Raw genomic sequence first — 23965 nt, forward strand, 5'->3', positions numbered from 1 at the left:
GAAAAGGCACAGAGCACAGACAATAACAGCAACGTTCTTCCAAGCAGTCGGAAGCGGAGAAGAGCAGGGAGCCTGGAGCACGGCTGTGCCGGAGGCTTCTCACTCAAATGACTGCTTCCACCTTCTCCGGAGGCTCGGGGAGAAGACTCCTTTCGGAACCCACTCTGAGGAGCCCTTTCCTCAGGCAGGCACACAGGCTGGCTTTGGAGGGCACGTTTCCAATAATGGAATGAATGTTCTTTAAGTGAACATTCTACTCCTTTCCTCATCCCCTGCCTCACCTCCCCCTCCATGAGAAATCTCAGTGCCTTACAAGGAACACCCGCGGGGCTGAACTGAAAATTGCTCTGAGTGATACGTATAATAAGCCAGGGGGAACAGATGTATCTTTTCTTCTTCTTCTTTGGTTCTTTAAAAATATAAATTCCATCACTTTAAGGCACATGCTGTGCATGTAAGCTGACATACACATATGGAAGACAGGCATGCAAACTGGACTTGCACTGTCCAATACGCAAGTTGTTGCCCACATGGGGTGCCGAGCAGGTGGAATGTGGCTGGCTGAACGGAGATGTGCTGTAAGTATACAATTCATACCCAATGTTGGAGACTTAGTACCAAAAAACAAAACGTAAACTATCTCATTTTCATACCGACTACATTGTTGCTCTGAAAATTCTTGGGATATGCAGGATTAAATAAAAATATTGTTGAATTAATTAATCTTCTAATTTTGTTTTTAGTTTAAAATTACAAGTGGCATGCATTATATTTCTATTGGACAGCACTGACTTCAACCTTTAATTAAGAACACTTCCTAATCCTATCATTTTTATACCAAAAGAAAATCTTTTTTACATGTCCAAATGAGACAATGAAATATTCAAATTCCAAGTACAACAGGTCAAATACCACAAAATCTGAGTAATTAGCATTTCAGAGGTTCTTATGACACTTGAACATTTTTCTTAATTACATAACTAGTTCTGATGCCAGGTGGGTACGAGAAATATCGGGGAGAATAACTTTGCAAATGCATGATCGTGTAACCACTATACTGTATACCTGAAATTGAAAATAATATTGAATATAAACTCTAATTGCAAAATAAAATAAAGATGTTTTACTATAGATCATACTCCAAGAAGACAGGTCAAGTGCATATGAAATAAACGAGGCAAAAGGTGAACAGCATTCGGGCCAACTTGGCTTTGTCAGGACATCGCAGTTACTTCATTAGGTGATGCTGCTCACACTGCAAAAGGTGCATCAACCCCAGCTCCTGGCGCTTCCTCATGGGAATTCTGCCTGATTTGCTGTGTGAACTGACAAATGGAGTTTCTGCACATGCAGGGGACAAGACCAGCCGCCAGGCGGCCCCTCCTCCACTCAGGCACTCACACCCTTCACACACTCACTGTGCAGCCAGCTGCCTCATTTGAGGATGGCAATGTCTCTTTTTATGGAATGGATTTTTTTATTGTTTAAAATATTACAGATAGTAATACATATGTCTCCTTTTTTACCTCCCCCTCGGGCCTTCCCTACTCCCAGCACATACTCTCACCCTCCATCCCCCCATGTCTGTGTCCAATGGTTATCCTTTTATGCATGCATACAAGTCCTTCAGTTGATCTCTTACCCACCCCCAACCCTCCCCTGCCTTCCTGCTGTAGTTTGACAGTCTGTTCAATGCTTCTTTGTCTCTGTGTCTATTTCTGTTCATCAGTTTATGATGTTCATTATATTCCATAAATGAGTGAGATCATGTGATATTTATCTTTCTCTGACTGGCTTATTTCGCTTAGTATAATGTTCTCCAGTTCTCTCCATGGTGTTGCAAATGGTAAGAATTCCTTCTTTTTTACTAAACTAAAGATGGAACTGCCATTTGACCCAGTAATACCGCTTCTAGGTATATATCCCAAGAAAACAGAAACACCAATCAGAAAGGATATATGCACCCCTATGTTCACAGCAGCACAATTCACAACAGCTAAGATTTGGAATGGATTTTTTTTTTAATGACCTAACACATTTTTTTCTGATTACAAGATATATTTTATCTTCAGAATACACCTTGCCTATTGTTTCCAGATAAATGAAACTATATTGCAAGGTTTTTAACCTGAGAATAATATAGAGTTTTAATGAGATCTCTGAGCAGATTAAACGTACCATTAATCATAGAGCTGCATATTATTTCATAGACAATTATCTCTGAAATTATATGCAATATCTGTGCAGATTTTTCTGGAAAGGGTCCATAGTTTTCATTAGACTTTCAAAGGGTGTCCATGACCCAAAAAAGGTCAAGAGCCACTGCTCCATTGTTTTCTACACAAAATAAATAGCAAGTGTTAACATGGCTGTGTGTCAGGATAGATGCCTTCCAAATCTTACATGTTGGTATTTTCATTCAACTTCACTACTCTAATTGCAAAATAAAGTATGCTCAGGAGCAGAGTTCTCATACAAACATCAAGGAGAACATGTGAACACAGATCCCAACCTTTAGCAGCTTCGCTTTCATCGTGGACGTGATGGTCGTGGGATTGATAAACTGGAAGGAAGGGGCGGCATTGTTTGGATACTGCGCAGGGAACTTCACCAGCATCTTGACACGATGGTTGCTACAGTGCACAGACACTGTGCAGCTCCTATCCGCAGCATCCATCTGCAAGGGACAAATAAATAACTGCTTTGGAGACTAACCAGGAAGGGTCTTTAGATGCAAATGGATTTAAATCAGCTAACTGGCCATAGCTGGTTTGGCTCAGTGGGTCAAGTGTTGGCCTATGCACTGAAGGGTCCCACGTTCCATTCTGGTCAAGAGCACATGCCCAGGTGTCAGGCTCGATCCCCAGTAGGAGGTGTGCAGGAGGCAGCCGACTGATTCGCTCTCATCATTGATGTTTCTCTCTCTCCCTCCCCCTTCCTCTCTGAAATCAACAAAAATATTTTTTAAATCAGCTAACTGAATGCTCCTAGTTCCTGAAATCTCCAAAGATAAAGGTAGAACTCCAAAATCAAATTAATTTAATATGGTTAGAAAAATAATCTGCATTTGTAAAATATCAATTTCTTTAGAAAACGCAGGAAATAAAAAGTAAGCCGAGAGACTTATCTGTTAGAGCAGCAAAGCTATGCGCTAGCTGAAATCACAGCTGAAATAGTCCCCTCTCCCACCAACTGCCTTCGTGAGCGTGAGACAATTCATTAGACATGGAGCACCTCCACGTTGACATTCCGGATCTGCACGTTGATCAGGGAGAACTCCTGCTGCAGGGTCTGAGGCAGTCCCGGCTGATCTGATTTCTTCTCTTCCAGGAGACTGCTGGGGGGATCTTCCTTTAAGACTAGCAAGGGAGAGAGGTTCAGTTGTTGGCAAGCATCTCTGACACTGAGTCAGAGAGCAGTTCTAAGGTATCTTCTACAACTGTGAAAGGCGCAGCAGGCACCTCACGTAAAACACCAGTTTGACTAGGTACCTTCTTCCTCTCCATGGCTTGAGCTGTGCTGGTGATCTGTGTCCTGAGTGTGAAGGGTCTTCTCTGGTTCCGGCAGAAGAGAAATGCTCTCGATGAACTCATCAACACCATCTAATATGTCATTTGCACAAAGCTACAACAAAGGGTAGAAGATCTTGGTTCCAGAGAAGTCAGTGGAAATGGTCATCATGTTGGGTTAAGAGTACTCACCTAAAAATGGGAATCACAGCCCTGGCTGCGGGGCTCAGTTGGTTGGCCATCGTCCTATGCATCAAAAGGTTGCCAATTCGATTCCCGGTCAGGGCAATGCCTGAATTCCAGACTCCACCTCTCCCACCTCCACCCCCAGCCATATGGGGCCTGCAGAGGCAATTGATCGATGTTTCATTCTGAAATTGATGTTTCTCTCTCCTTCTCTCTTCTCTTCTCTCTCTCTCTTTCTCTCTCAAAATCAATTTTAAAAAAATGGGAATCACAAAGGAGAGATATCAGACAAAAACTGATGAAATCAAAACAGGTTTTATCCATCACCAACTCTCCCTGATTAAATACACAGGAGAATAGACTCTATTATTCTACCGTGAAATTTTTTCATCCTGTTCATAGTTTATGCAAGCCTCAGAAAACATTATTTTTAATTCTAAGCCTTGATGGAGTCATTCAGCTAACCCCCCAAAATATAATAACCTTCAGAGCATTAGAGCAAATGGTACTTTTTGGAGAAAGAATAGATTTGAAAGACAATAAGGTGGTGATAATTGATGAAAACGCTCAAGAATGACTTTGTACTAAGTACCATTTTCTACCCATTCTGTACAGAGTGCTGTGGGGAAGGAATACAGGTGAGACATGATTCCTGACTTAGACATGCAGAGGTTCTTCAGCCTGTAATACTGAATACTGAAGTTGGCTTTTGAAGACCTCAGAGGCTCACTGTGGCAAACACAGCTACTTGGCCTACCAGCAAGTGTGTATTAAATATCTATCATGTATCCTCTAACTTCCACAAATACCAAATTCTGTATCTTTTTAAGTTTCTATTATATCTGGTTACATTCTCCACAACAGCAATGAATACATACCCTCTGCATCTGGGAATCCACCCGCCACATTCTCAAGGTCTGGTCCCGTGACCATGTAACCAGCTGGTAGTCCTTGGACCCTAGAAATTACCAAATAAAAGTCCTGGAAAATTTTCTAAATTAAACATCAATTTTGCTACAGATTGCAATGGAGTGAGATTCATTCATTCATTCATTCATCCATCCATCCATCCAATAAATATTTATGAACTGTTACAGACACTATAGCATGAATACAATAACCTCTGACACTGTAAATCTTATGTACCAATGGTGGAAATAAAAAAACTAATAAATATGCAATAAAATGTTGGTAGTGACAGTGTTATTTAAAAAAAAAAAAAATAGAGAGACTGATAGGGAAGCTATTTTTAGACAAGACTCCCTGTGGAAGTCACATTTGAGCAAAAACTTAAACGAGGGGAAATTATAACTAGCAAATTAGCAGGTGAAGAATGATACTGGGTTTAATGCCACATTAAACTTTCACCTCCACAAATGTTCTTCTTTTATATGCTCCAGAGGAGCCGGGATGAATACATTTTTTGCAAAATGAATTGATTTAAATGCATCATGGCATCTTACTGTTTAAAATAATTTTTGGAAAAGAGGTGGACGCATCTCTTTAGAAAATGAATAATAAATCTTTAATGTTTTGAGTTGACTGAATTATATTTTCACGTTAGGTCAGGTCAAAGGAAAATTATTCTGAAAGGCTCAGGGTGCTTTATGAAAGAGCTTTATGAAAGGTCAGGACATTTCAGGGAAATTATGTAGTATCTAGAATTTGCTTCATGGCATCTTCAGAGAGCAAAGAACTTAGAGAAGTAATTTCACCAATTTCCTCATTCCATCATGAGGGGGGGGAAAAACACAATCTGTCCAAGTTAATCGGGTAAGTGAGGGACAAAAGTTCCTTCTCTGTCACTGTCTTCAAAAAATGTTTCTATAAACCGGTTTAAATCTAACAAGACAGCCCTGGCCAGTGTGATTCCGTTGGTTGGGTGTCATCCATTGCACTGAAAGGTTGCTGGTTCAATTCCCCAGTTAGGGCAGCCGATAGATGTTATGCTCTTAAATTGATGTTTCTCCTTTCTCTCTCTCTCCTTTCCTCTCTCTCTAGAAATCAATAAACCATTCTTAAAAACAAACAACATGCCCTAGCTTATTTGGCTCAGTGGATAAAGTGTCAGCCTGTAGACTGAATGGTCCCAGGTTCAATTCCAGTCAAGGGTGCATGCCTGGGTTTCGGACTCGATCCCTAGCGGGGGATGTGAGGGAGGCAGCCAATCAATGATTCTCTCTCATCATTGATGTTTCTGTCTCTTTCTCCCTCTCCCTTTCTCTTTGAAATCAATAATATATATATGTGTGTGTGTGTGTTTGTGTGTGTAACTAAGAAGACATGGCCATAAAAATAAAAAGTAAAATACAAGAATACATAAAGGATGATTATATTCACAAAAGGTTCAACAACGAGCCAACCTAAACTATTTTGAGAAATGAAAAAAAGTGGGTGGTAAAACTAAAAAGATAAGACCAGAAATCACTATCATAAACATTAGGATAGTATTTACCTCTAGGAAAAGAGACAGTATTGTGATCAGAAAGCTTTTGTGGTTCTAATAATGTTCTTTTCTTGACCTTGGTTGTAGTTACATAGATTTTCACTTTATTTTTTAAACTGTATGTGTTTTATACAATTTTATGGATGGGTGATATATTTCACAATAAAAATGAATAAAAAACCAAAACCCTGTAACTTACATTCAAAATTTCGCCATTGACCCTAGCTGGTTTGGCTCAGTGGATAGAGCATCGGCCTGCGGACCAAAGGGTCCCAGATTCCATTCCAGACAAGGGCTTGTACCTTGGCTGTAGGCTTCTCCCTGCCCCAGGCTCTGGTAGGGGCTCATGCAGGAGGCAACCAATTGATGTTTCTCTCACATCGATGTTTATCTCTGTCTTTCCCTCTCTCTTCCACTCTCCTTAAAAATCAATGGAGCCTTAACCAGTCTGGCTCAGTGGATAGAGCCTCAGCCTGCGGGACTGAACGGTCCCAGGTTCGATTCCAGTCAAGGGCATGGACCTTGGTTGCAGGCACATCCCCAGTGGGGGGTGTGCAGGAGGCAGTAGCGGTGCCGGTAGCTGGGGTCGGAGTCCTCCGGCGCATCTTTCATCTCTAATCTCCGGGCATCAGGAAGCAGAGCAAAGGTCCCCTTTGTTCCGGCTCTAAGGTTTGACTTTAAAAACTACTAAAGCCAAAACCAGCTTGGCTCAGTGGATAGAGCGTCGGCTTGGGGACTGAAGGGTCCCGGGTTCGATTCCGGTCAAGGGCATGTACCTTGGTTGCGGGCATATCCCCAGTAGGGGGTGTGCAAGAGGCAGCTGATCGATGACTCTCTCTCATTGATGTTTCTAACTCTCTATCTCTCTCCCTTCCTCTCTGTACAAAATCAATAAAATATATTAAAAAAAAAAAAACTACTAAAGCCGAAACCGGTTTGGCTCAGTGGATAGAGCATCGGCCTGGGGACTGAAAGGTCCCAGGTTCGATTCTGGTCAAGGGCATGTACCTTGGTTGCGGGCATATCCCCTGTGGGGGGTGTGCAACAGGCAGCTGGTCGATGTTTCTCTCTCATCGATGTTTCTATCTCTCTATTTCTCTAACTCTCCCTTCCTCTCTGTACAAAATCAATAAAATATATTTTAAAAAAAGAGAGAGAGGCTGCAATTAAATTTGCATGGTGAGTTGGTGGAGAAACAGGCCGAGGGCTGCCTGACTACCACTGTAATCCTAACCGGGCATTAGTGATGGCTGGCTAATGAAGATGCAAACACAAACAAATCTCAGTAGCTTAAAGCAAGGATTTTATGCTCATTCTCTGTCTCTACCTCCTCCTCATTTCTGACCAGAGCGGCTCCATCTGGAGTCTTGCCAGCTGCGTGGCAGAGGCCATAAGAACGTGTACTTGCACACTGGCTGTTAATACTTCAACCCAAAAGAGACCGCATCATGTTTCGTGTTCAAAGCATGTCATTTGACCAAACTTATCTTCAAGGGCACGGGTGGTAAAATACCACTATGCGTTTGTGATGAGACTGGGAATATGTGAGGGGCAGTGATGACCTTGGGTCTCCCTCGTCAGCAGAGTAGCAAGGGGCAACTGCCAGAGGCTTCTGAGGGTAGCAACCCCAGAGTTTTCAGCCCTAGAAATGACCCACCAGCAAGTCTATCCATTTCTTATAGATCTTTCCCACACAGGAGAGAGACTCCACTGAACGGCCGGGAAGAGGAGGAAACGTAGAAGCACCACAGCCCACGCACCCCTTAGCCTCTCTGAGATTAAGGGTGGTGGACCCTGACTGAGTACTGAAGCCAGACCTGCTTCTGTGTCCTCCTCATCGGATCACATAGCCAACCCTGACCGAGCTGCTGCGGAACAGGGCTCAGAAGGAAACCGGGCGGCCGTGTTCTCTCCCACTCACCTTCCTTCTGCTTCCTCCACTGGAACTCCAGCACCACGTCATCGTGCCCCACAAAGGTGTGGACCGGCGTGTTCAAGTCAAAGACGTTCCACAAGAGGAGACTGTTCTCCCTCCGCAGCTGGGGGACCATCACAGTCACCAATCCGTTGCTGAACGGCTACGACAGGAAAGGGGGGAAAAGCAGGTGATGATTCCAGGAAGAATCAGCTGAGTCTTCAGTAACAAAGCAGCAGTTCTTTCCTAAAATAAATTGGATGATGGAAGGTCCCAACTAATATAGGGGAAATTTTTCCAAATATCATAAGCTGACCATCACATCTACTTTTCTTTTTTGATGTAAGAAATGAGAGCAAGTGAAAAGATAAATAAAGCTAAGCCTTGCTCTAGCTGGTTTTGCTCAGTGGGTAGAGCGTCGGCTTGCAGATTGAAGGGTTCTGGGTTCCATCTGGTCAAGGGCACATGCCGGGGTTGTGGGCTCAATCCCCAGTAGGGGGCGTGCAGGAAGCAGCCAATAAATGATTCTTTCTCATCATGAATGTTTCTACCTCTCTCTCCCTCTCCCTTCCTCTCTGAAATCAGTAAAAATATTTTTTAAAAATAAAATAAGGCTAAGCCAAATACTTGAAGAACTTTGAAAATATTCTAAAATATGGCTCTGACTGTTGCACAGGGGAACACACTGTTTCATATCGCAGCTACTCTCCCCGAGCTCTTTCAAGCGTTACTGAGCGCCTTCCCAGAGTGAGCATGCGAGGCACGCTGGGGAAAAGCCCGGAGCAGCAAGCACAAGTCCTGTCTCCAGGAAATGCACCACGTGAACCATAACCTTCCCACTGCCCCAGATACTACAGCTGTTCAAAAAAACCTCCCACTTAGTGTGAGGTCTGACAGATTTTACTTATCACCACCAATCTGCCAGGCAGCCAAGGGGCCCATTTGGTTGATGATTACACACTGGTCTTTACAGAATAAACCATCATCACCTAGAGCACATTTATCTCTACCTCCCCTCCTGGCAGCACTTCGAGACTTCTCTGTTTGTTTTTTAAGCAAACGTATTAATCCAGAGAAATTTCTATTCATAAGAACATCTGCCTTGACTGGTGTGGCTTACTTGGGTGTCATCCTGTGCACCAGGAGGAGGTTGCCAAGTCGATTCCTGGCCAAGGGCAATACTTTTCTCTCTCTCTCTCTCTCTCTCTCTCTCTCTCTCTCTCTCTCTCTCTCTCAAAAAAAAAAAATCAATAAAATATTTTTTTAAAGAGCATCTGTTGTTGTCAACATCTGCTGCTGACAAGTGTTCCCAAATGCAAAAGCAACTTAATACCCAATTATCCTCTATGCTCCACAATGCCCCAGGGTGACAGGCTAATGTATAAAAATAGCTTTATTCATCCCTATCCTCCCTTTCAAATTGACTGTAAGAGAAATACATAGCCTCTGACCAGCAGCTATCAATGTGGCAATAAAAAAATAGTTGGAATGTTGATAATATCCTACCCCCTATATTCATAGTACTTTATGATTTATAAAGCATTTTCATATATGATTTTTCAAAAGGAAGGCATATTGTGCATATACTAAAAGCCACTGAATTGCACATTTTAAAATGGCGAATTTTATCACAATAAAAAAGGAAGGCATTGTAAAAATTATTATTCGTATTTTACAAAGGAGAAAACTGTTGCTCAAAAACAACAAATGGCTTGCTAAAGGCCACACAATATTAAATGTCTCATTAGGCACTAGTCACAACAGCCAAAATATGGAAACAACCTAAGTGTCCATCAATGGTGAGTGATAAAAATATGAGACACACACATACACACACACACACACACATATAATGGAATATGACTCAGCTATGAGAAAGAAGGAAATCCTGCCATTTACCACAATGTGGATAAACCTTGAGGGCATTATGCTAAGTAAAATAAGTCAGAAAAAGACAAATACTGTATGATAACACTTATATGTAGAATCTTAAAGACTGAACTCATAGAAACACCAAGTAAAATATCAATTACAGCTGAAACCGGTTTGGTTCAGTGGATAGAGCATCGGTCTGCGGACTGAAAGGTCCCAGGTTTGATTCTGGTCAAGGGCATGTACATTGGTTATGGGCACATCCCCAGCAGGGGGTGTGCAGGAGGCAGCTGGTCCATGTTTCTCTCTATGGAAAATCAATTAAATATATTATATATATATATCAATTACAGGGCTGAGGAGAGGGGAAGAAGAGGAAAGTTGGTCAGAGGGTACAAACTTCCAGTTATAAATGATTAAGTTCTGGAGATCTAACATGCAGCAAAATGATTAAAGTCAGTAACACCGTATTACATACTTGAAAGTTACTAAGAGAGTAAATCTTGCATGTTCGTATCACAAAAAAGAAATGGTAATTATGTGACGGAGGTGTTAACTAATGCTATGGTGATAACTGTTTTGCAACATATAAGTGTGTCAAATTAACACATTGTACAACTTGAATTTGCACAATGTTATATATAAACTAGAGACCTGCACCCTCTGGCAATCCAGGACCCCTCAGGGGGTGTTGGAGAGCTGGTTTCGCCTGATCCCCACAGGCCCGATCCAGACAGGAGGGAGCCCGATCCTGAGCATTGAGCATCTGTCCTCTGGTGGTCAGTGTGTGTCACAGCAACCAGTCATTCAATCATTTGATTGCTTAGGCTTTTATATATAGAGATAACTCATTAAAGATGGGGTGGGGGGTGTGAATTAAATGGAATTGCTGAGCCCAAAACCCAGGTCTTCTGAATCTAAAGCCAGACTTCTTTCCATCACAATCCACTGACCACAAGCCTCTCCACCCTCTCACCCTCTGCTTCCATCTGACCCTCTTTCCCTGCTTCTAGGACCACCTTCCCACTACCTAGCTTCCCAGTCTAGCTATGGTTAGCAATTCTAGTACAGATTCTTACCCAACATTCCAACAGTAAAAATTATTTTTAATTGGAGAGAGAAAGGGAGAGAGAAACATCCATGTTAGAGAGAGACATCAATGTGAATGAGAAACACTAATCTGTTGCCTCCTATACGTGTCCTGACTGGGGATGGAACCCACAACCTGGTATGTGCCCTGACTGGGAATCGAACCTGCCACTTTCTGGAATGTGGGATGGCATACCAACCAACTGAGCCACACTGTCCAGGGCCCAAGGGTAAATTTTTAAGTGGATAACATCTTTTATACCAGCATGACCACCTTTGTCCCACCCCTAAATCAAGACAGAAAGAGAAAACTGCCTCATAGAGTCTGGAACACCAATATGGAAGTTTCCCAACAGGAGACAGGTGTCACACTCACAGTATATCTGGCCTTCCAGACAGGCACCTGGCAAGGGAGAATATTGAGGTATTTCCGAGGCTGGCGGTAATCCCAGAACTGGAAGAAAGAAAGAAAGAAAATTTGTGAAATAAATGCCATTAGAACTCAACTACTGAAATACGAACAGCCTTTGGACTCATTGTTTTGTCTTCTAAAGCAGCGGTCGCCAACGGGTGGTCCACAGACCACTGGTGGTCCGTGAGGTCCAAAAGGCTGGTGACTGCTGCTCTAAAGATACATTTCAGTGGTGCATTCCAGTCTCCCCACACCATGCTACTGTTGCAGAGACACTAGAAAGCCTCGCCTCCACACTCATAACCATTCCCGGAGAATTTTCGGACTTCATGAGGACCGCACTGGGGCAGATCACTATCAGCCTGCCTATTAAACAACATTCTCAGCTGAAAGGTAAGAGTGACATGTTTTCACCCTTTGTCACTTTCACAAGTAGGTAATTTAACTAACAACAATAGCTGCAATGTACTGACTACTTATTGCATTTCGGTTTAGAACTTTTGAGTGTTTATCCCATTAAATCTTTACAACAACCATACAATGAGTGTTATCAATCTCTTTTGCAAACGGAGAAGCTAAAATTACTAACCCATGGAACTGGCCCAAGGTCACACAGGAAAAAGGTGGCTATGCAGCTACCTGTGTGCACACCAATCCACTCATTCACCCACGCCTACATGGAAGGTGTGGGACTTGAAGCTGCAGGTACACAAAGTGACCCAGATACAAACTCTCCCTTAGAGATGATACCTGTGCTTGCAATGGAGAGACCAACATACTTGGAGTGCAGCACTTGTCATGAGAGCAGAAAATGGCAAAGCACCATGGCAGGAGGACCAATAGTGAAACTGAATTATTGAAGTATTAAGAAATTATTTTCAAAAATAGACAGAAGCCACTCTGGAAAACAGCTTTGCAGTTTCTTTAAACGTTAAATGCACACCTACCATAAGACCCAGTGATTCCACTCCTACATATTTATCCTAGAAAACTGAAAATTTCTATTCACAAAAAAAAATGTATAAATGTATGGTTATAGCAGCTCTATTTGCAACCATCAAAAACTGGAACAGCCCAAATGTTATCCAATGGGTCAACAGATAATAAATTATAGGATATACAAACAATGGATTATTACTCAGCAATAAAAAGTACAAGAACTATTGATTTTTTAAAAATTAATCCTTACTTGAGTTTATTTTTCCCAATGATTTTTAGAGAGGGCAGAAGGGAAGGAAGGAGAAGAGAGAGAGAGAGAAACATCAATGTGAGAGACACACATTGATTAGTTGCCTGGGGATCGAACCTGGAACCCAGATATGTGCCCTTGACAGGATATCAAACCCGCAACCCTTAAATGCACTGGCCAGGGCAGAACTATTGATTCTTCAAACAACTTGGACAAATCTTAAAGAAGTTATGCTGAATGAAAGAAGCCATCCTCAAAAAGTTACATACTACATGATTCCATTTTAATGACATTTGCAAAACACAAAACTATAATGATGGAGAACGGAAGTTAGGCTGTCAGAAGTCAGGGGTTCGGGAGAGTTTAACTATAAAGGCATAACATGCAATGATTCCTGTTTCTTCTGACAACTCTATTTTGCCAAATCCAGGCCCTCTACTCAAACTTAAAAACTGTTAAGATGTCTTTTCCATCTAAACTGCTTTTGGGTTTCCCAGATGGCCATAAAGTAAACTATAACTTACTCTCTCAACTTATAAAAGAAGGGAAACTAGAAATATTAGAGAGGCTGGGCATTCTCCAGATTTGTAATTAGCTCAATACAATGATTTCATGCTATCAAGTCCACCATAATGGAAAAACTAGCAAGTGAAAGTCCCACCTCCCTGGGTTAATTATCTACAACTAAAATATTGTTACTATGAATGCATTTCAGTTGTATACTTTTCAAGTTAGAAACAAAGACTGGAATGACAATTAACAAAATTAATCCTCTTTAAAAAAAAAAATGATTTTGCTTCTACCCTGTTTCCCCGAAAATAAGACAGTGTCTTATATTAATTTTTTCTCCCAAAGTTGCACTAGGTCTTATTTTCAGGGGATGTCTTATCTTTCCATGCGCTAGGTCTTATTTTCGGAGGATGTCTTATTTTTGGGGAAACACGGGTAGGTTTAAATATAGTCAACAGTTGATGACAATTATAACATACCATTGATGGAGAGCTGACAAAGTCCTCGCTGTTCATAACAAATTCTTATTCTCAAAGCAATCAGTGATGGAGTCTTATGACATGGTCACATGTTACATGTGACTAGAGGTCTTCTCTATGTTTCTCTCTGATAGAGTCTGTTATTATAATACATTAATCAGAGCCATGCCGTCCTCCCATCTGCTTTTCTCTTACCACTGCCAAAGGGCCCCAGCTATAAGCTACAGATCAGAAAGGAAGTTTTCTGAAGAACTATAAGAAAGGTTTCAATCAAGAAGGAAAGAACCAGGCTCTTGAATAGCCTCAGGGGTACAGATTCTCAATAAGGCTGATCTTGATCCATGGCCAAATACTCATCTCTCAGAATATACGCAAAGAATGGTGCTTGGATTTCCAGGACTCAGTCTAAGACAATTTTCTGAAATAGACTGCTTAAACCGAGATCAGGAAAAAGCCAATTTCATTGTGGTTAATGTTCTATTTTTAATGGCTATATAAGAAAAATCCTTTTTAAAAAATCATTTCCCTTCTTCTTAATTCAAGAGTTTTACAGTTAACAATTTACAAACTGAAGTGCAACACTCATTCAATGCTTGTTCCAACTGATCCCAGAGAATTCAGAAACTAAAAATAAAATGAAAATTATTACTACAAATTATAAGCTAATAAATCGTCAGGCAAATGTAAAAAAATGATTGTGTAGGGGTAATGACTCATCCTTATCTACAAATCAGTAAAAATAATGGTTGAATATTATACAATGTGCCTCAAAATTATTTTACTTTTTACATTGTTATTTATACACTGAGTGGCCAGATTATTATGATCTCTGGATGCATAATAATCTGGCCACTCAGTGTATATCCTATATAACAAAAGGCTAATATGCAAATTGTCCCCTTGACCAGGAGTTCAACCAGAAGGCAGGCAGGCCAACTGCCAGGTCCCCTCCCCCTGGCCAGGCTGGCCGAACCCCACCCATGCACAAATGCATGCACCAGGCCTTTAATACACACACACACACACACACACACACACACACAGAGTGGCCAGATTATTATGCATTCAGAGATCATAATTAACTGGCCACTCAGTGTATACATTCAATAAAAACTGTCTTCCTGCCGAAACTGTTTGGCTCAATGGATAGAGTGTTGGCCTGCGGACTGAAGGGTCCCGGGTTCGATTCCAGTCAGGGGCATGTGCCTTGGTTGCGGGCACATCCCCAGTAGGGGGTGTGTAGGAGACAGCTGATCAATGTTTCTCTCTCATCGATGTTTCTAACTCTCTATCTCCCTTCCTCTCTGTAAAAAATCAATAAAATATATTTAAAAAAACAAAAAAAAAACTGTCTTTCTTCTTACCAGAATATAGTGGAATAAATAAGTACAATGACAAAAATTTCATTTAATTCATAAGCAAAATTTATGGGTAAGGAACAAGGACTGTGTTTCACATGTGGACCTTGCCTGTTATGGAATCTCAGCCTCACAGGAAGTAAAAATGTAAATGAACAATGACAAACTTGGGGACCTCAAAGATAGAGGCAGAGGTGAATTGGTTGGTATCTGGTTCCTGAACTTGGAAGACAAGCTGATCTGGAGGAGATGGGGGTCAAAAATCCAAATCTAAAACAAAGAAACAAGAAAACCACTTCTGGCACATAAACATAAATTACAACCCTGGGGGATTTACAAACCTTAAGAGAGAAGTTAACTTTCAAGCCTTAGTGTATATGGTTTTAGTTTTACTAACCATACCAAAAAGACAAGCATGCCTATGAAAATAAAGCAAAGCATTAAATTAATAATGCTGAATCACAAAATTGCTAAGCAAATTTCTGTGGTTAAGTCTCTGATCTTCCAGGCAGAGGCTTGACCACAAGGAGGAAGTGCAGAGCGAGGCCTGCATCCTTTGAATAAGGGGCACACATATTACAGAGAAGAAAAACAAACAATAAGAAACACTACACTCAGAGATAAACAAAAAATAACAGAGTCACCAAAACACATGAACCTTGAGCATTTCCTGTAAGTTAAAGAATCTCTAATAAAACAACTCTATTCCTGATTTCTGCAATGCTGATGTCTGAAGGTATTTTATAATAGTCAAATGAGAAAACTGCTGTTTTTCCACCCCAGGTAGACTAAAGGTAAACTTGATAACCTTAACAATACTGTGGGTTTTTCTCCTTTCCTTATATGTCTGTTGTGCTTTTTCTTTGCTGAGTCAGTCCTGAAATCCCACTTCCTGGCATCTTCTTTGTAAGTAAACTTCTTTTCCTTTCTAAATGCTTTTGTTTCTGACTTCCTTTCATAAGGAGAAAGGAATCAAGTCCAGGATCACATCAGATACTAGAGGCCTGATGTATGAATTTGTGCACGGGTGGGATCTGGCCATCCTGCCCCAATGGGGGACCATCAGGCTGGGCTGGTGGGGGGGGGGGGGGGGCCTGCAAGGGGCTGCAGGCAGTTGCCAGCTGGCCCCATCCCCAGTTGGGGTATTGGGGACCAGTTGGGGGTGTGGCTGGTCAGGGGGAGGGGTGGCAGGTTGTTGGTCAGCTGGCCCCACCTCCGATCTGGGTGTTGGGGGCCAATCCAGAATGGAGCCAGCCAGTAGTGAGGGCTGATTAGGGCCCGGATCAGGCTGGTTGGCTGCCGCAGTATGCATCATAGCCACCGGTTCTGCCATTCTGGTCTATGGGCTTTTATACCATGTATATATATAGATATGCTACTATATCACTCCTACTAGTCTACACAACAGGGTTTACTTGCTCAGGTCTCCAACAAGCACATGTACCCCTGAAACACACAGACTGACTGCACCAACAGACTTTCCTTCAGAATAAAATGCGACCTCCCAAACACAAACTGATGCCTCCCAAACACAGCTCCCCAACTTCCGCCTGGGCTACCACTCACCTTGACAGAATTATCTTGACTGGAGGTAGCAAGAATGTGCTCGCTGTCTGGGTGCCAGTCCAGGCCATGGATTTTGGACAGATGGGCTGCTAGATACTCCACTGCTGTGCTAGGTTTCTGCAAAAGACCAGCACATAGTGTTGTCTATTTAAAAAAAACTCGAGTTTACCACATGGTCTGCAGGGTGATGAGCAGGGATACAAAAAACGCTAGATACTGTCTCTGTTTAACAAACGACTTTGTTTTGTTTACAACAAACAACAATGCTTATCCTTCTCTCCTTCACCCATGCTCTGTATATGGCTCTGGGAGCCTAATCTCTTTCTGCTCCAATCCTGAATGGCTTTCCTGAAGGATACGAGATAGTGGAGACTTTTCCCCTTTAGTATTATGGTCTGCAATTCTTGCTCCCCTTCCTCACAATCACCCAAAAAGAGGGGCTGTGATGTCCAAACAGATCCAATGTCAATCCTGAAAACTTCCAATATTAATGTGACCAAGACCCCAGAAGAGAATGAACACACGACACAAAAGAAAACAATACACAATTAATAAGCATATAAAAATGAACAAGCTCAAAAGGAAACCTCAAACAATACATTAAAATATGTTTAAGCTATCAAATTACAAGATACCTGTAAATAATACTCAATGCAGTCTGCATTTATCACTGCTCGTGCATATATAAAATACCAAAACCTTTTTTGGGGGGGATTTGACAAATTTTATTAAGAGACTTAAAATTTTTCCTTTCTCAAGAGAATATTCCAAATTCACAGAAAGCTTTAGATACAAAAGATGTTCATCTTGGTGTTACATGGAATACCAGAAAACCAGAAACAATACAAAGAGTAAGTGGGGAATAATCGAAATTTTTATATCAATTCTAGAAAAGCTTTCTGATACATTATACTTAGAGCCTAGCCGGTGTTGCTCAGTGGTTTAGCGTCAGCCTATGAACCAGGAGGTTGAGGTTCGATTTCTGGTCAAAGCACATGCCTGTGTTAGGGGGTCCAATCCCTTGTGGGGAGCATACAGGAGGCATCCAATTGATGATTCTCTCTCATTACTGATGTTTCTCTCTCTCCCTTTCTCTCCCTCCCTCTCTCTGAAAACAATAACAACATTTTTTTTAAAAGTTATATTTAGAGCACTGGCCAGGGGACTCAGTTTCTTGCAGCATCATCCTGTACACCAAAAGGTTAGGGGTTCAATTTCTGGTCAGGACACATACCTCGGTTGGGGGTTTAATTCCCAGTCCAGGCACATATGGGAGGCAACCAATCGAAGTCTCTCTCTCACATCAATGTTTCTATCTCCCCAACTCCCTTCCACTATCTCTAAAAATCATCAGAAAAATACCCTTCGATGAGGATTAACAACAAAAATTAATAATTGCCAGGACCGGTTTGGCTCAATGGATAGAGCGTCGGCTTGGGGACTGAAAGGTCCCGGGTTCGATTCCGGTCAAGGGCATGTACCTTGGTTGCGGGCACATCCCCAGTAGGGGGTGTGCAAGAGACGGCTGATCGATGACTCTCTCTCATCGATGTTTCTAATTCTCTATCTCTCTCCCTTCCTCTCTATACAAAATCAATAAAATATATTTTTTTAAAAAAATTAATAATTATTTCTAAAAAATTAATACTTAAGAGTTTATAACATGAGGAAAATGTAATGTTAAATGAAAAAAGTATACATAACTACATATATGATAAACCATGAAAAATGCAGAAGAAAATAAAATACTAAAATGTTAGCATTTGTCTCTGGGTAACAGGACTATGAATGATTATTTTCTTTTTATACTTGCTCTAAAGAGCATGTATTAGTGCAGTCTCCAGAACCAGCCTCCCTGGGTTAAAATTCTAGTAACAAACTGTGCCTACCTTTACTCATCTGCAGAACAGGGATCACAACAGTACCTACTTTAAAGACTAATTATAAGGAGAAATAAACCAATACATATCAAGTTCTTAGAACAATGCCTGTGCATCATAAATGCTTAGTAAACATAGGTATTATCAGCCACAGTGATAATAAACTCCAACATCACCACTGATACTGCACTTTTTTAAGCCTCTGAGGCTGGCTGCCATCAGTGCTGCTCTGATACTAGAAGTGCCAGAGAAAAAAAGCCAACAGGCTTTACAGTCCATCTCAGCAGAACTCTTAAGTTATTAATAGCCAAAAATAAAGTTAAAACCCCTTAAACCAATGGATAAAAGGATTGCTGAGGGAAGTCAGGGTTATTAATGGACCAATCAAAAGACTAGGAAGGAAGAGTTTGGCGTATGCACTTCAAGATAAGGAACACCGGCTGGCGCCATTTGGGGGCTCAGCCCATCTGGTTTTCCAGATGACCTAATAAATTTATAATTTTTTACTAAAAAAAAAAAGATAAGGAACAAAGGTACTGTTTTGGTAGAGTTCCCAGCTAAACACTGAAGTGTTTCTTTTGCCTATGACTCTGAAAAGTCTATAGCAAAGAGGGATGCACTACAATTAATTTAACCACACATTTCATTTAAACTACTCACTATATTTAAATGCTATGCTACTGACACAAAGAATAAACCCCATCACCAATTTAAGAAATAAAGGGGGTGGCCGAAACCGGTTTGGCTCAGTGGATAGAGCGTTGACCTGCGGACTGCAAGGTCCCGGATTCGATTCCGGTCAAGGGCATGTACTTTGGTTGTGGGGCACATCCCCGGTAGGGGGTGTGCAGAAGGCAGCTGTTACTCTCTCATCGACATTTCTAGCTCTCTATCCCTCACCCTTCCTCTCTGTAAAAAATCAATAAAATATATTTACCAAAAAAAAAAAAAAAGAGAGAGAGGGAAAAAAAAAGAAATAAAGGGGGTGGAAGAATGACTACTACCAGCCTGGACTAAAGGGACAGAGATAAAAACATACAGAAGATGCACCTGTCCAACCTCTATTTATAAAATCTCCTTGTCCCCTAAGGCACAGAGCTTCAGCCAGCACATGACTTCCTCAGCAGTCCTGGCACCCGATCCAGCAGACCCCCAATCTCTGCTTCATTCCCTCTCCACTCTGCAACTGTTAAGACCTTATTCCCTGCTAAGAGGGAAGAAAGCAGGGTAGCCAGAATCAAAACTAAGACTTTACAGGCGTTGGGACAGACCCTAACAAGTTTCAGGAAAACTCAAAGTAGGTACTCCCCACAAAGGCTGAGGATCTCCAGCCTAGGGCGTCACAGAGCAGGAAGTGGTATTTAAACCCCGGATCTTACAGGAGCATTACTACCCAATGGTCTGGCAGTTAGATACCGGAGACGCCCTTTCCCTGCGTCATTACTGTCCCTCATGTCGACATACCAAACGTCCTACACACTTTCCATTACAACGGCAGTCTAGGACCCCACACCTCTTCCTGCTTGTCCGTTACAGGAGCTGCTGGAGGGAGAATATATGGTCTGAGGCTCTTTTGGGGCTGATGAGATAGCTAGGCTTCTAAGGGAAGACTTGTGCAAATGAGTACCCTGCACCTCAGTCATTTACACCAGAGATTTCCAGGATGGCATATGTCCTAGAACAAATGGTTTTTGCTTTGCCATCTGGGGCAGTTGACCATCCTAGCTGGGTCTCCCAGGCTTGACCTCCTCAGTGATACACTCGCTATTATTATCAACTTTACTTTAAAGACAAGAAAATGGAAGCTTGGAGACGTTTAGTGACTCATCTGATATCCTACTTACTATTAGGAGACAGCAAAGTGGGACTCTAACTTCAGAGTCCAAGTACATTGTCTTACCCACTGGTCATATACCTCCTACTTTCCCTACCTTCTTTCAATGCCAGTTTGATCAGGAAGCAAAGATCATCTGGTACTGTGATTTGAAATGGCAATTTACCACACAGCACAGGCAGGCTAGACTCTCAGACAAGCCCTGATACAACACCCTCATCTTATTCTCTGGGAGAGATTAAAGGGCAACTGGGGGGAACAGAGAGATTACTCACCCGCTTGTCCCATATCCGTACATCCCCATCATGACTGGTGGCAAGGCAATTAGCATTTTTTTTATTCCATTTGACCTGTGAGGCACCCGCTGCAAAGAAAAATCAGGGTAGAAAGCTGCTGACCTCAACACCTTTGGAATAAGAGGATGGCACACCCAGGGGAGCTGGATAATGAGCTCTGGTTGAAATAAGCACAGAATCCCTCAAGTTTCTATAAATGCACCAACTCCACCATAAAGAGAAAAGAAAGCCAAAAAATAAGTGAATTAAATAACACATGGGAACAGGATCAGAGTCATCTGGTAATTTCACTCGGGGGGGAAAAATCTACAGGTGACCTCTGAGCAGCATCAGCTGGAAATGCAGTTTCTTAGAGAGCAGACACTGACTGTGGCTCTGCTGGTTGGTAACTGACTCATCACACAACCTGGCTCTTCATCACCTCAATGACCAGGATTGCACTCCCAACCTCAATGCCCGTTCCTTCCCTGTTTTCTTTCTTACTTTCTTTCTTCCGCCCTTCCTCTCTTTCTTTTTTTCTTTTGATGGACAGTGTTGGCAAAACAAAGCTCTGATGAAAAATAAGCTCCAGTCTTGCTCAATTCTGCCCTCAGAGGGTTGTGTGCACCCCCCTCCACCACCCCATCCGTGGTTAGACACGGCCTCTGGCCCTGCACTGAGTCAGGGAAAGGGACCACCAAGGCACTGTGTGGATTCAGGCCTTCCACACTCTGCAAACACAGAGAACAACGACAAAAGAGCTGCTATCTAAGAGAGGCACACACTGTAAGATGGCAGGAGAGGTTGAGAAATGGGAAAAACTGGGACACAGCAGCAATGATAGCTGACTCTTAAAAATAATCGAGTTAAGTTACACAAGAACCAAACAATGGCCCTCCTTTCCACCTCTTTTTGTTCTTGCTCAGATAACATATGATAGTCCTGCTCTGACATCTCTCCCTTTGGGTGGGTGTTTATTATTGGGGATGCCATAGTAGATCCAGGGCTTTGAAGTCTGGATCCAAGAAGTCTGGAGAATGTGATAGATAAAGCAAGGACTTAGAATCTAACAGGAAATAGAGATAAGGCCCAGAGTTATCCTTGCTTGGTTTTGGTGAGGATATTTGTTTGGGTTTGTCTGTATTTTTGTTTTTTTTCTTGAGACACAGGGCATCTTAAATCATCTAAGAATGAGTGATGAAGACCTAGTTTTTTTTGTAAGAAAGCGTATCAGCTAGAGAATGAGTAAAAAGAGCCTGTCCATCTCCTCGTGAATGGTACTTGATGCCAAAATATAATCCTGATGATTAGGCTTCATCCCTGAGAGTAAGGTTTAACAGTTCTACACCCGAGTTCGACTCCCAGGAACTGGGAGGAACCCTCCACCAGAGCCCAGTGCAGAATCCCAGCAATAGTTCATTCCAACTGAGCAATGAAAACAGGTAGATCAGATTTCAAAGACGCAGTGCCTCCATATTAAATGAAACCATGGGGACACATCAGCATCATCTAGATTGTGGGGAAACCACAGGACAAACAGCCTGGTTTCTTCAACAAACAAACTGCAGAAAAAAGAAAAACAAACTAAAAAAGGAAAAGGAGAAGAACCCTACCAATTAATAAAGATGAGAAGTATATCAACCACTTGCAAGTATGAACTTTACTTGGATTCTGATTCAAATAATTGTAAAAAAAGGAGAAAGAGCCGAAACCGGTTTGGCTCAGTGGATAGAGCGTCGGCTTGGGGCTGAAGGGTCCCGGGTTTGATTCCGGTCAAGGGCATGTACCTTGGTTTCGGGCACATCCCCAGTAGGGGGTGTGCAGGAGGCAGCTGGTCGATGACTCTCATTGATGTTTCTAACTCTCTATCCCTCTCTCTTCCTCTCTGTGAAAAATCAATAAAATATTTTTTTTTTTTTTTTAAAAGGAGAAACAGACAGATGGACTGACTGCTGGGGAAATTTGAATACTGCTTAAGTATATGATAGTAATAAAAAGCTATTGTTGCCGAAACCAGTTTGGCTCAGTGTATAGAACGTCGACCTGCGGACTGAAAGGTCCCGGGTTCGATTCCGGTCAAGGGCATGTACCTTGGTTGCGGGCACATCCCCAGTAGGAAGTGTGCAAGAGACAGCTGATCCAATGATTCTCTCTCATCGATGTTTCTAACTCTCTATCTCTCTCTCTTCCTCTCTGTAAGAAATCAATAAAATATATTTTTTAAAAGCTATTGTTAATATTTTTATGTTTGTTGACAGTATATAATTATGTTTTTTAAAGGATTCTTTTCTTGTAAAAAATACTTAATGAAATATTTGTTGATGAAATGAAAGAATAACTGGGATTTGCTTCAAAATAATCCCAAAGAGGATAGAGTGGGGATGGGACAGTGGGTAGAGGTAAAGATGAAATAAAACTGGCAGTATGTTGACAACTGGTACTTCACTTTCTTCTATTTTTATACACATTTAAAATTTTCCGCAACAAGATGTTTAAAAACAATTTGGTTCCTGTCCTTGCATCCTGAAATAAGTTGCCGACTACAACTCAATAGTCCTGACCAACTTCTAAGAGCAACCTGAAGGAAGTCCCTTGCAATATGGGCCTTAAAATTCCACCTAGCCACAATAAAACATGGGGTGTGGACAGTCAGTGTGAGAGAAAGAATGGAAGAAACAGAATAAAGACAAATGGGGGAATATACACTCACCTACAGCCGACAGTGCAATGGTAGGCTTCCTTGTGTCTCTGAAATATAAAAGTCAGAAATTAAATGCCCAATTCATATGCCACCACCCCCCTAGTGCTTTTCATCCTCTGTACTTCTTCACTTTCTTTTCAGTAGGTACTTGGAGATCAGTGGGAATGTGAGAGCCTTAGAAAGAGCATAAAGAGCCCTAGCTGATTTGGCTCAGTGGATAGAGCGTAGGCCTGTGAATGAAGGGTCCCGGGATCGATTTCGGACAAGGGCACCTAACCTCAGTTGCAGGCTTGATCCCTGGCCCTGGTCAGGGCACGTGGGGGAGGCAACCAGTCAATGTGTCTCTCTCACACCGATGTTTCTCTCTGTCTGTCTCTCCCCCTCCCTTCCACTCTCTTTAAAAATCAATGGAAAAATATCCTCCAGTGAGGATTAACAACAAAACACACACACACACACACACACACACAAAGAGTACAGCATGGCCTGGGTGACCCCGATGTAAGAGCAGAAAAAGCCAAAGAACATCTTCCTGGTGACATTTCTCTTAATAGAACAAGTGGACAGTCATGGGGGGGTAACTCTGCAAGAATCTTACCAAAGCATTTCAAAGGTAAAGTAAAAAACTACTCGGGGTGTTCACGATAACCGAGAGGTTGAAGCAATCCAAGTGTCCATCAACTGACGAGTGGATACACAAAATGTGTTATATACATACAGTGGGCTATTATTAGGCCTTAAAAA

The 23965-nt window shown here is 41.9% G+C and overlaps 1 protein-coding gene across 2 annotated transcripts in view; it reads right to left on the bottom strand.

The window, feature by feature from the left end:
• The window catches only part of WDR59 (WD repeat domain 59), a 69289-nt gene that overhangs the window by 28142 nt on the left and 17182 nt on the right, over positions 1 to 23965 (bottom strand). For both annotated transcript variants that reach the window (XM_084906693.1, XM_084906692.1), the window contains exons 6-14: positions 23231 to 23268; positions 20521 to 20609; positions 16532 to 16648; positions 11394 to 11471; positions 8063 to 8219; positions 4574 to 4653; positions 3492 to 3624; positions 3235 to 3359; positions 2513 to 2677 (exon numbers count right to left, since the gene is read on the bottom strand). In XM_084906693.1, coding sequence (XP_084762819.1) covers positions 2513 to 2677; positions 3235 to 3359; positions 3492 to 3624; positions 4574 to 4653; positions 8063 to 8219; positions 11394 to 11471; positions 16532 to 16648; positions 20521 to 20609; positions 23231 to 23268 — 982 coding nt within the window. The remainder of the gene's footprint in view (positions 1 to 2512; positions 2678 to 3234; positions 3360 to 3491; positions 3625 to 4573; positions 4654 to 8062; positions 8220 to 11393; positions 11472 to 16531; positions 16649 to 20520; positions 20610 to 23230; positions 23269 to 23965) is intronic.

The sequence above is a fragment of the Pipistrellus hanaki genome (genome assembly GCF_964339955.1).
Source record: "Pipistrellus hanaki genome assembly, chromosome: 15".
NCBI classification, from domain to species: domain Eukaryota; kingdom Metazoa; phylum Chordata; class Mammalia; order Chiroptera; family Vespertilionidae; genus Pipistrellus; species Pipistrellus hanaki.